Raw genomic sequence first — 12079 nt, 5'->3', positions numbered from 1 at the left:
CTAAATTTAGCCCAAGTCATTTGACATCAATAGCATTTGAGTTGATAATCTTAGGCTTCGGTGTGCTCCCACACTTTGCCCCACACATTGAAACATTTACCCCTTTAATGTTTAGACTCTCTGATGTCAATGCATCGGAAAGCTCTCTTTAATCCTGTGCCTTTTGTAGAGTAATTTGTTGAAATCACCAGTGCAATCATCCCCAAAAGCCATTACAGGAAAGGTGTGGCATATTTGGACAGCTTAGATATATTTGGTACTCTTTTCGAATCACCCCCTCAAAAGGGCTTAGATGTTGGCAATCAGGTTAAGCGGTGCATGAGTGTGTTTGACAGCACAGGGATATGACGAGACGCTCCAGACGGTAATTATTTTTCAGCGCAGAGATGTCAGCCAGTATGAAAACCCAGTCTGCCTGACACACATAACCTGACATGCTTTATCCCTTGCAGCCTTTGGGAATGCCAAGACTGTCCGGAATGACAACTCCTCTCGATTTGTGAGTATCTCTCTCTCTCTCTCTCTCTCTCTCTCTTCCTGGCAGTGAGGTTTTATAGCCGGTTTGATCTCCACTCTGGCCTCGGCCTGGCTGTATTTGCTTAAGATTATGTGCATCTGAACCTTTGATCCAAGCGCCAACTCAGACAAAGGCAAATACAAGCTTCAGTTGGACCTACAGCTCACAGTTATACAACGCTGAAAAAAAGGAAGATGGTAGAATGGCAAGGTAGTGTGCAGCCCTGTTAGGCCTCACTCCCCTTTTCAGTGCACTGTCATCTGGTTGTCATCTCCCCATCTCTCCTTTGTCTTTTGTTGTGCGCCTTTGCCTTTATCGAGCCTCTGTTGACCAGCATCTGGACACATTTGGCTGTGCTCGGTTGAGCTTGACACGAAGGCAAAGCAATTACTGTTTCAGTACAGAGGCGGATTCAAATGAAACTCTAGGCAGCGTAACCTCTCTGGCAACTATCTCCAGATGTCTGCCCGGTCGTCCTGCCAAAGGCATCTTGTTTTGTGAGCTGCACTTTCCCCCAAAAAGAGCTTCTGCTCCCGGAGAGAGGCCCTCGCGCTGCACCGCTAGCCTCGGCCCGGGGTGCCACCTGAGCCGTCAGACAGTGCTGCCTTGTGCAGCTGCAGTTGGCAGCGACCGCACAGTGGCACATGTTTGCTCTAGTGTGGATGGAGCCTCAGTACATAGCAGGGGGGGGGGGGGGGGGGGGGACGGCGACGGCCATATTGGAATGCTGCAGAACTGACCTTTGGTTCCTAGACCAGTGTAAACTTCCCCTCTGCCTCCTTTCCCACTCTGTGTAAACATACAGTGCATTATAGGCTATATGCTGAGGTAGCATAGGTTAGGTTAGGTCAGGTCAGCAGCAGTGTCTCTCTTGCGCCTGCTCTTGTAAGACAACAATGCAGGTTTGCAACAAAAGCATTTGAATTTATTTCGGATATCTACCCTCCCAGGCTGTTTTGTGCTGCAAGAGGGGTTCACGGGTGTAGGGGAACACATGTGAAGATATGAAACAAGATGTTTGTGCGCCAGCCTTGTCTGGGTTTTCTCACGCTCAGTGCATTGGTTTCTTTTTTTTTTTCTCTCTCTTTTCACGAGAACACTGAAGGCCATTGGCAGCCTCGTCTGTTTCAGATTCCTCCCTGATGTCATCACGTCGCTACAGGCTTCTTGAATTAGGCCGGAGACGTTATGTACTCAGCCCCAGAGACTAAGCCCACTGCGCACACCCATCATGCACTGGGGCTCCAGATTGCCTCAAGATTGCCATAGTCTGACGATAATCTGCCGTGTGAATATTTTTTTTTGCCATCTGTGCTTTTTGCCATTTTGCCATTTTCAAGGGGGCTTTTGGTAAACTGCAGTCCCTGACTCTGATACAATTGAGTTGTAAACCAGCACCACTAGGCAAGCATAAATGTGTTGATCAGTTGCTTCCTTTAGCAGAAAAAAAGTGTTGTTGAATTTGGCAGCAGTTATGCGTTTTGCAGGCCTGGCTTTTGATGAGCTGTTAGCCATAAATAACACACATATGCACACGCACGCACACGCGCACACACTGTGGAAGAAAATCAAACGGCTCTTGAGACACTAGGCTTACTGTTTCTGTCCTAAACTTAAAACGGGAGATTATAAGAGAACGGTTTGTTTTACCACTGTAGTCAAAGATGAAGAGAGAAAAAAAAAAAGTCATCATTTTTTTTTTCATCATCATCATTTCCTCCACAGTAGTCCATTACTCCATGGCAAATCTATGTGTGATTGGCAGCCAGCGTTATGAATAGGCCTGGGCTCCAAGATGAAATGGGTTTGGAATAGAACCAACCCCCCCACCCCCTCCAGTCCTTTGCTCTCGTGTATGGTTCGTGTTTCAGCCAGATTTGCAGCAGCTTTTGCCTCTGTAGGCTTCCTCCTGCCATTAAAAGCCGCAACCAGAGCCACATCGAGCAACAAAGCGAGCCTTTTGCAGTATTACAGGCCTTTGGTTCAATGTCATCACTGGGGTGGAACAGCCATTAAAGGCTTGGCGTTTGCTCGCTTTATCTTATTTTGACTGCATTAGCAGAAAGTAGCAATGTTAAAATAGGATTTCCCAAAGAAATGAATTGCAGTCTATTAAAAAAAGCCAATGACCTCAGTGTGTGGATTTTGCCTTGACTGTTTTCTGTTTTCTTTGCAGGGGAAATATATGGACATCGAGTTTGACTTCAAAGGGGACCCTATAGGAGGAGTCATCAGTAACTGTGAGTTTTATGAGACTGCTGTATTTGGTTTCATCAATGGGGTCCTGTTGAGTAGCTTTCCCAGCTGAGCCGTTTGGAAGATGACAGGACCTCTGTGGGTCAACCTGCAGCCCTATAGTTGCAGTTATATAGTATCGAGGGCCATCCACACAACAACGGAAAGTTTTGAAAATGACGTTTTGCCTTTGCGTTTTCAAAAGGCTTTGCATCCATACGACAACATTGGGAGAACTTCTACTCGTCCACATGGATTGGCAAGGACTAGTGAAACGCTGTAGTAGCCTATCTATCAGGGTTTCCGCTAGGATTTGTTGTTGCTGACCTGGTGTCCATAGAGAATTAATTTTATCGGCCAAATTCAAAACTTACCGGTGCATGTTGCAATAACAATCTATGTTATAAATGTAAATATAATGTCGCCTACGCTCTCGAACTACTCTAACCACTGACGTTTACCTGAATGTCATCCTGGGGTGGGTAGGCTATTTGTTGGGTGGGCAAATAAATTCAACATGAATAGATAATATCCAATTCCTTTCCTGAGCTAAAATTTACTCAGTGAAGTGAATTTCTTGCCCTACTCAAGGTTGCTTTTATTTAGCGTCATGTTATATCTCATAAATGGATCAAATTGTCTGATCAGCATGATGTGCCTGACAATCAAAAGTAGATGTTCTCTTCATTACTGCTGAGGATTCGGTGAAGACTTTGGAGGACAGACTTCAGACTGAAGCTTAATGAAGAATGAAACGTGATTGGATAAAGATGAGGTCTTACGAAAGGCCAAAATACAATAAAACTTCCATCTTTGCAAAATCACTATTTTCACCGTTGTGTGAATGGCGCCTCAGTCTTATATACTGTTTTGGTATCTTTACCCGGACTACAACCTCTGCATGTTTATACTCCACGTCCCCATGTTTGTGTACATAACATGTTCCAAGTGCCTTGGGTGGGTATTTTCAAAACATGCACCAACAACAAGCAACTGTGGTGTGTTACAGGTCGTGTAGGTCACGTGTAGTTCATTCTACTGTCACAGTCTCTTTAATCCAAGCCTGGCAGCTACTTTGTTGCTTGCTAGCAGCAACTCTGTGGAGTGAGGCCGGTCGATCAGCCCGCTTTCCACCTCACACGTGAGGCCTGCCAGTCCACTAAAGAGCCGCTCTGATCAATATGACTGTTTGTGCTCCCTCTAATAGTGTCCACTGGCGCACTAGTGAGTAGTGAGAATATCAGCTCGTCCCCCCATATCTGTTTTTCTCTCTCCCTCAGCACTCTACCCTTCCCTCAGGTTCTAATGTTGCCTGCATTAACATACCAACTGAAGGTCACAGGATGGGAGAGAAACATGGCATCTGTCAGAGACCTATTGTATGGGTATGCTGTGGAGCTTCGTCAAAGGGGTTGGCTGTACCACGGATAGTAAACTCAGCCGGAGGTTAATTTTGAATACTTAAAGCTCACACAGTTCACCCCATACAATGATGGGCTCTGTCAATGCTCCATCACAATAGGGGCACCATGTCCAACACATTCAAAGCAGAGGCATCCTGTCATGAAGAGGACTAATGTTGCTCTCCCATAGGAGTGCACCAGGCCTCAGGGTTGTTGTCAGGCGTCAGTGGCATTAGAGCCTTCTGTTGTCTCGGCTATGCCTCAGGAAGAATCAGCTGACTTGTTAGAAACGATTCTGGATGATGAATTAGAGACCTTTTTATGTTCTTCTGTGTGTTCATTTATGTCATGGGTTTCAACATGCACCCAACATCCCCAGCACTATAGGGGTCGTGACTCTCTAAGAACATACTTCTTCACTGTTAATGAATGTTGGAGGAAAATGTCACATAGTTGTAAAAGATGGCCTGAGGAATGAACGAAAGACTCATCAGAAGGGTGAGACATGACAGGACATGCGGTTTAGCCGAGGGTGGTTTTGTGGTTTCAGAGGTTAAGTGGTTCGGATTGCATTTGTAAGACCCCTTGGTATAAGAAAACATACCAGGCTTATCTCTGTCAAACCAAACTCAGAAGACCATCTCAGATTCCTCAGACACAAACCTGGAATGTTTACTCTCCTAAAAAGTAATAAACATTCTGCCTTTTTCTGCTGGAAATCTCAATATCCTGGTCGGTCGTCTTCAGCGAAAAACACTACTACATATCACACATAGTTAATGAAAGTCCAAGCTGGGGAGAAGCCGAGGAGTTATGAAACAGCAATAACAGTGCGTGTGTCCTTCAGTGTACAAAGGGTGAAGGGTCAGTGGCAAGTCCCCTCAGGGAGACTTCTGAGCACTGTAGAGCCCAGCGTCATGTTCTATCAGTCACAGGGTGACCACTCCAGTCAAGAAGCTCCCAGAAAGATAGCAGGAGGGGAGGCAGAGAGAGAAGGAGATGAGGGGGAGGCAGAGAGAAAGAGATGGATTGAAGGGAGAGGTAGAGTTTGAGGGAGGGAGGGGAGTAAGAGGGCACTCTCTGTGGTTTGTCTGTAATCCTTGATTACAGCTCAGTTGCAGTGCTCCACAGGAGAGCTTTCCAATAGCCCATGAAGTATTGATGAGATCTTTGCTCTGAGCCATTCAGCCTGGAACTAGAGAGAGTAGTGTGATTGCTCTGATGGGCGGCACAGAAATCGTAGCCACCTACCTGCTAACTATTGAGCTGCTCATTGCCCACATGATGAAAAACCTAATCTGTTTAGCGGGCTCTCCAAGCGCATGTAATAGTTTAGGGTGCACAGTGGAGGATGGTACTTCATTGAACTCTAATTGTATTTCTCTTTTGTATTTTGTATTATACTAAATCATGGAAGTCCCTTCTCCTCCAATTTAAATACAAACTATTAAGTTTCTTTGGAGAAAAGTCCGTCATCCTCATGACTGTTCTTTGGAATGTTCTGGTAGCAATGCCAACCTTATATAGATTTCTATTAAACATTACTACCCATAAAGTTTGCCTGACTTCCTCCAGGTTATTATTGACTGAAGCCTGAGACTGTGTGCTCTCCTTACCGTTTGATCTCTTCATATGGATTGGTGCTGTGAGACTTCCTGTCCCGGCTCAAGCACAATGAACAATGAGAGGAGCCTTGATCATGCCATCTCCATGGTGACAAACATTTAGTTGTAATGTGGAATACATTCCTGTTTTAAGAGGGAAGGAGGAAAGGTGGACTGACCTCTGACACCGTGTCCGTATTATGGAGCAGGACTTGGAAATATGCCATTATTGTCAAAGGAATAGATTATGTTCTGATTACCTATACAAACATGTTGTTTACCACAGGCCTAAGAATACATGTTGAAAGTTATGATTGGAGATCATACTGATGTTTATTAGCTTTGTAACCCTTACTTATTTTTAACTCTCTTTCTAGATCTTCTGGAGAAATCTCGAGTGGTTAAGCAGCCTCGTGGGGAGCGCAACTTTCACGTTTTCTACCAGCTCTTGTCCGGAGCGTCAGAAGACACACTCAGTAAGAACCCATTTCACGCTCTCAAGCAGTCCTCATCGTGCTCTGTCCTCATCTCACCCACTCAGACTGATTTAACTGCTGTAGTTTTTTTGTAGTGTCTTTGTTGGCATGGTTACATTTTGTACGGGTTTTATCTACACTATGTAATTTATTTGTCTTTTATGTTTGTTCTGTCATTCAGACTTCTAGTTCACATGAGCTTTTCTTCCTTGATACTGAAAATAAGCAGTTGAGTGGTATCTGCTCTCTCTCTCTCTGTTGTGTATGACGCAAACTCCCATGTTTGTTTTGGTTGGAGCATGTCTGTTTTATGTAATGCTCAGCAGCACCTTTGTTGATGGAATGTGGGTGTAGTAGAGCTTCTGTGCTGGCTGACTCCATTGACCACTATGGCACCGGTGCCCGATCTTTCATCTCTAACGCTTCAATTGAGCTTCACTGGACTGGAGCCATTGTTTGACACACACACTGTGAAGGAGAACAATGCAGACATCAGGGTGGGAATAGGCACCAGTCTGGGTGACTTGTAACCCGATCGGACAATTCAGTTCAGCGAAAGGCACTTAAACTAAGAGTAGATGTGGTCATGTTCACAGTCTAATCACAAACTCCTTTGGGTCAGTGTTAACTGCATCACCTAGACATGCCTTCCACGATTAGCTGATGCGTTTTATGTGAACCTGTTTTAAAGTGATCCTATTTAAAGTGATCCTGTTTATGTGATCCTATTTAAAGTGATCCTGTTTATGTGATACTGTTTAAAGTTGTGTGTCTTCACCCCACAGAAAAACTGAAGCTGGACAGAGACTTCAGCCAATACAACTATTTGAGTCTGGACTCGGCAACAGTCAATGGACTGGATGATGCAGCGAACTTCAGAACAGTCAGGGTAAGATATGCCTCCTCATAAACTGTGCATGGTTCTATCCAGACCATGGTAGAGCATGTGAAATGACATGAGCTCTTTATTTGCTAAATAATACATTTATGGGGTTTGTTATTTATTTAAAAAGACGGTGGGTTTCTCGATTTTAGTTTTGCTCATTCTCTCTCTCTCTCTCTCTCTCTCTCTCTCTCTCTCTCTCTCTCTCTCTCTCTCTCTCTCTCTCCCTCTATTTCTCTCCCCCTCCCTCCTTCTTTCTGCCTCTCCTGACCTTCCTCCCACTCCGTACTGCTACCTATGAGAGGTTGTTTGCAGGTCTACATGATTGCGTCAGAGCTTTCATTCTCCCACTCTTCATGAATCTATTATCTGGTTGTCTGCCTACAAACACATTAACTGCAGAGACCTGTATCATTACAGTGGGGTTTTCCATTGCTAATGTCTTTGCAACATGTTTTATTTTCCAACTGCTAATTCCATGTAATTTCATGGAGAGCTAAAATATTAAATGTCTCTTATCTACCCGATTGGTCATCGTTTCGTAACTTTTCATAGTCTTTGATATCTAATGAGCCATCCGTGGGCTTCTTCTGTGCTATAAAAATGAGTTAGTGTATCCTTCGCTGAGTCAGCTTTGTGTCTGTGGATGTTGTAACTACTTGTCCTGGCCTCCAGAATCAATCGGCACCCATTGCTTCCCTTTATGTGACATCCAAACATCCACAGTCAGGAATCAGTCAGATAGCTGTATGTATTTCATCTCTTCACATCTCTTCTCTTGAATTTCCCTATGAATGCAGTTAGGGCACTTAGTGTAGTGCAGTGCTGGGAACGATGTGGGTCTGTCAGCTGTATGAAAACATCTAGGCTCCTTAAGAGTCTGTGCTGCTTTATGAGACGTAGTATTTTGTAAGCTGCCATAAGGACCTCCACATCCATCTTCTGTAAAGACATATATTGCAAAGACTCTGTAGATGCAAATTTTGCCTGTCCAACCAATGTGTTCCGATGTGGCCGTATGTTTTGTCCCAGGGTCTACGTCATTAGTTAGTTTTTGGAATTGACTTTCCGTTTCTCATGTAGGCCATCAGGCTGTTTTCTTTTCCCGCACTCCAGCATCTCCAGCTGCTTTGAGTGCCAGAATTGGTGCCCTGCAGTCTCTCCGTCCTGACCTGAGTGCTGATTGCGTTTGTCTGTCTGATCGTGGCTCAGTTTTTGCTGTGTATTTACACTATAACTCCAGTCACCAGAGATGAGGCTCGACTCAGGGGCCCCAGCACTCTTCACCCAGGGACTGCAGTGCTCGCCCTCAGTCGTCACAGCCGCGTTGACTGATTGTATGTTTGTTGTTTTTTTTTCTCCCCCTCCCCACGCTGCCTCCAGAACGCCATGCAAATTGTGGGCTTCATGGAGGACGAGGTGCAGTCTGTGCTGGAGCTGGTGGCCGCCGTGCTGAAGTTGGGCAACATCGAGTTCAAGCCTGAGTCGAGGGTCAACGGCTTCGACGAGAGCAGAGTCAAAGACAAGAATGGTAAAGGCCCAGGCTACATGTGCTGCTAGTAAAGGCCCAGGCTACATGTGCTGCTAGTAAAGGCCCAGGCTACATGTGCTGCTAGTAAAGGCCCAGGCTACATGTGCTGCTAGTAAAGGCCCAGGCTACATGTGCTGCTAGTAAAGGCCCAGGCTACATGTGCTGCTAGTTAAGAGGGGCTCTCACTGCCCCTTTGTTTTCATTGTGTGCGAAAAATCCACAAATGTGTCACCTTTATGAAATGTGAAATAAACATCCCCATGACATTTTACCGGAGACCAGCAACAGTTGGAACAAGTAAACCTTCTAGTCTGAACCACGTAACTTCACGTATGAATGGCTCGTTTCGCCTAGTTGACCTCTACTGCCACCTATTGGTGCAGTGCTTACTCCAGACAGCTCAGACCCAGACAATATAATTGCTGGCTTACTGTAATTGTAGACAGCCTCATTCATCACTGTTGACAAAATGGATCTTGGGAATGAAAAAAAAATAACATGATCACAAATTCACCTAGACCCCAACATTCATAAGGTTAAAATAAGTATGTCAGTATTTCCTAGCAATTTCGCAAAAATGTGGCCAGTGCTAAGAGCAGAGGCTGACGTGCTCTGTAGATATCTTTGCTGTCATTTAAAGTGAGCCAGTCACCAGACTCAAAATCATGGTCTGCATGAACACATAGTACTATAGAATATTATACTCTCACAGCTCGTTAATGATGGCAGCAAATGATTTAGGTCCTGATGGTATGGGAAAAAGCAATATCAGCATTTGGATCAGGATTTTGGCCTTTTTAAAAGGCCATAGTGTTAGTTTCTTCTCTATTTTTGCTTGTTAAATATGTATTGTTTGCAGTGGAGGAAAAAAACTAAGTACATTTACTGAAGTACCGTCTTAAATACTTGTACATTTATTTGACCACTTTGGTAACTAGTTACGTATAAGATGAATAATATAACAAGCTTTTAAAATACAACACATTGGTGAAGATTAAACCAGTCTTGCAAAAAGCAGTGTGAGGTTTGGGTCACATTTTTAAACGTGTGTGTTGTTAACAGCTCCACCAAATAATGATTTTTTTCCCCCCCTCTAAACTGCACATGGTTTCAACTTCAGTAAATGTCCAAATGATTCAATATCTCGCCAAACATCCAAAAACTGAAAACCAGATGTATCTGCTGTCCCTGTATATAAAACTGTATATAAAGTAATTCAAACTAGCTCCACCTCCAGCAGCTACTTTGCTATGTCCTATGCCATGTATTCAATTCTGATGTGTGATTTATATAGTCCTTGTGTAGGCCTAAATACACTGACTAACCACCCAATCAGCACATAATTGCTGGGTGTTTTGCCTACTGTTGAGTGCTATTTAGCACTGTACGTGACCCAACTCCCATGGTGTCCTCCACCCAGATCTGAAGGAGATGTGTGAGCTGCTGGGGATAGAGCAGTCTGTGCTGGAGAGGGCCTTCAGCTACCGCACCGTGGAGGCAAAGATGGAGAAGGTGTCCACCACCCTCAACGTTGCTCAGGTGAGGCACTCCTACTGACATTTGCCTTATGATTTTGTGAGGGGTTTTGAATTCTCTAATTTATCAATCTCCATTGGTACCATTATATAAAATACATATTTATATATAAAATAATAGAATAGAATATTTGGTGTGTTGCCTCCCTGAGCGTCCAGTCCTGTGTTTGTATGGTGACTGTAGAGAAGGCTGTCTGGTTCAGGTACGTGAGTAAAAGGTTTTGGGACAATGTCTCATTCCCCCAAATCGAGTGACCTCTTTTCTGCGTCTCCTCAACATGAAAACATATCAATTATAAATGCTGCACTCTCTCCTGGAATTGAGAAAGTGGGTCAAATTGAGGACGTCTGTGGTGCCAGAAGCTGTGGACCTCAAATGACATCGATGTGGCAGTTGGGAGTCTCCTAGCTCCAAAAACAGATTATGGGTAAAATAAAGGACAAAAAAGAAGGGAAAAAAAGGATGAGTTCAGTTCCACACAGATGCAGTTTTGAAGCGGACTGAAGCACAGATTTGGTTTCACAAGGAGCCATTCTAGGGAGCCACGGCGTCACTCTGGGGCCAGATCGTCCCGTCACAAACATCCGGCCTGATAAAACAAACAAAATGAAGAGGAGGAGAAAGGGAAAATATAAATCATCAACATGTCTGAAGCCTAAAACAGTCCCTCATCTCAGCATGTTTGTAATGCCCATTGCATATCCCTGTACATTTGATTGGGATTGGTGTGCATTTCTCTCTATGTTTTGGTGGTTTGTGCGATGACCCTGGCATGGAGATGCCCTAGCTATAGCTCAAAGTCACCCAGAGTTCAGCCTCTTCTGCTGACTGCTTTGGTCTGCCAAGATGTTGTGATGGATGACAGGCACTCCTCACCACTGGCTCCCTGCCAGAGGATGAGCTTGCTTAGACTGTTGGGATCCTATTTCACTCAGGGTTCCGTCCTTACACACAGCGCAATGAAGGTTTTTTTTTTTTTTTGTAATGGTAGTTTCTACTGAGGGGGAAAAACATGTGGCTACAAGAATTTGTTAGAGGAATGAATGTTCATGGATATCCCTGACCCTGTGGTGAAATGCACTTTCAGCCTTCTAACTGCCTTGACCATTCAACATGGCAGCTTCATGCACAGCAGAGGCTCACAAGCTTTGTTTATTATTATTTATTGACAGGCCTACTATGCCCGAGATGCCCTCGCCAAAAATCTCTACAGCCGACTCTTCAGCTGGCTGGTTAACCGCATCAATGAAAGCATTAAGGTACAACATGTCCGCCCTGACCTCTACACTTTCAGTCTAGTTATGTGGTCCCCATTATAATTCTCTAGATACATTTAGCTCCATTCAATTTCTCTTCTCTTCCAGGCACAAACTAAACATCGCAAGAAAGTAATGGGTGTGCTGGATATCTATGGCTTTGAAATATTTGAGGTAAGGTGCCTTTGCCCTGCCATGAATTGCTTTCAGTTAACCTTTTTCTCTGCTGTGAAACACTCCCCCTCTGTGTGCAGGTGTGCCGTTTAATTACATTACATGAGGAAGCAGGGTTTTTAATCCCTAATCCTGCACCAGTGTTAATGAAATATGAGTGGAAATATAATGGCTTCCCTGTAGCTGGCAAGCTCCCAAGTAGAGTCAAGGGTTGAATGTTTGAATTGTAGTTCCGGACAAAGGATCCGATGGAGAGCGGTCCCATCAGTGCAATCTTGGAATCATAGAGTAGTCTGGACTTGTTTCTGTCCAGAGTCCAAGAGTAACTGGTAGGACCTGTGACTCAGAGTGAGTTTGGAGCTTGGTGATTTGTGTTTTGTAAAGCACAGAGAATCGCCAGAGGCTTGTTCTGTTGTTATGCTCTCCGACTTTTCTCATGCCATAAATTGGCGAGAGAAACACGA

General features: G+C 44.4%; 1 protein-coding gene across 8 annotated transcripts in view; it reads left to right on the top strand.

The window, feature by feature from the left end:
- The window catches only part of myo1b (myosin IB), a 59963-nt gene that overhangs the window by 32029 nt on the left and 15855 nt on the right, over positions 1-12079 (top strand). For all 8 annotated transcript variants that reach the window (XM_012836466.3, XM_031559482.2, XM_031559501.2 and 5 more), the window contains exons 6-13: positions 453-499; positions 2694-2757; positions 6137-6235; positions 7021-7124; positions 8502-8649; positions 10070-10188; positions 11358-11444; positions 11550-11615. In XM_012836466.3, coding sequence (XP_012691920.1) covers positions 453-499; positions 2694-2757; positions 6137-6235; positions 7021-7124; positions 8502-8649; positions 10070-10188; positions 11358-11444; positions 11550-11615 — 734 coding nt within the window. The remainder of the gene's footprint in view (positions 1-452; positions 500-2693; positions 2758-6136; positions 6236-7020; positions 7125-8501; positions 8650-10069; positions 10189-11357; positions 11445-11549; positions 11616-12079) is intronic.

Source organism: Clupea harengus, chromosome 2 (assembly GCF_900700415.2).
Source record: "Clupea harengus chromosome 2, Ch_v2.0.2, whole genome shotgun sequence".
NCBI lineage: Eukaryota > Metazoa > Chordata > Actinopteri > Clupeiformes > Clupeidae > Clupea > Clupea harengus.
Note: the sequence above shows the minus strand (reverse complement) of the source record. Positions and strands in the feature narration are given on the sequence as shown.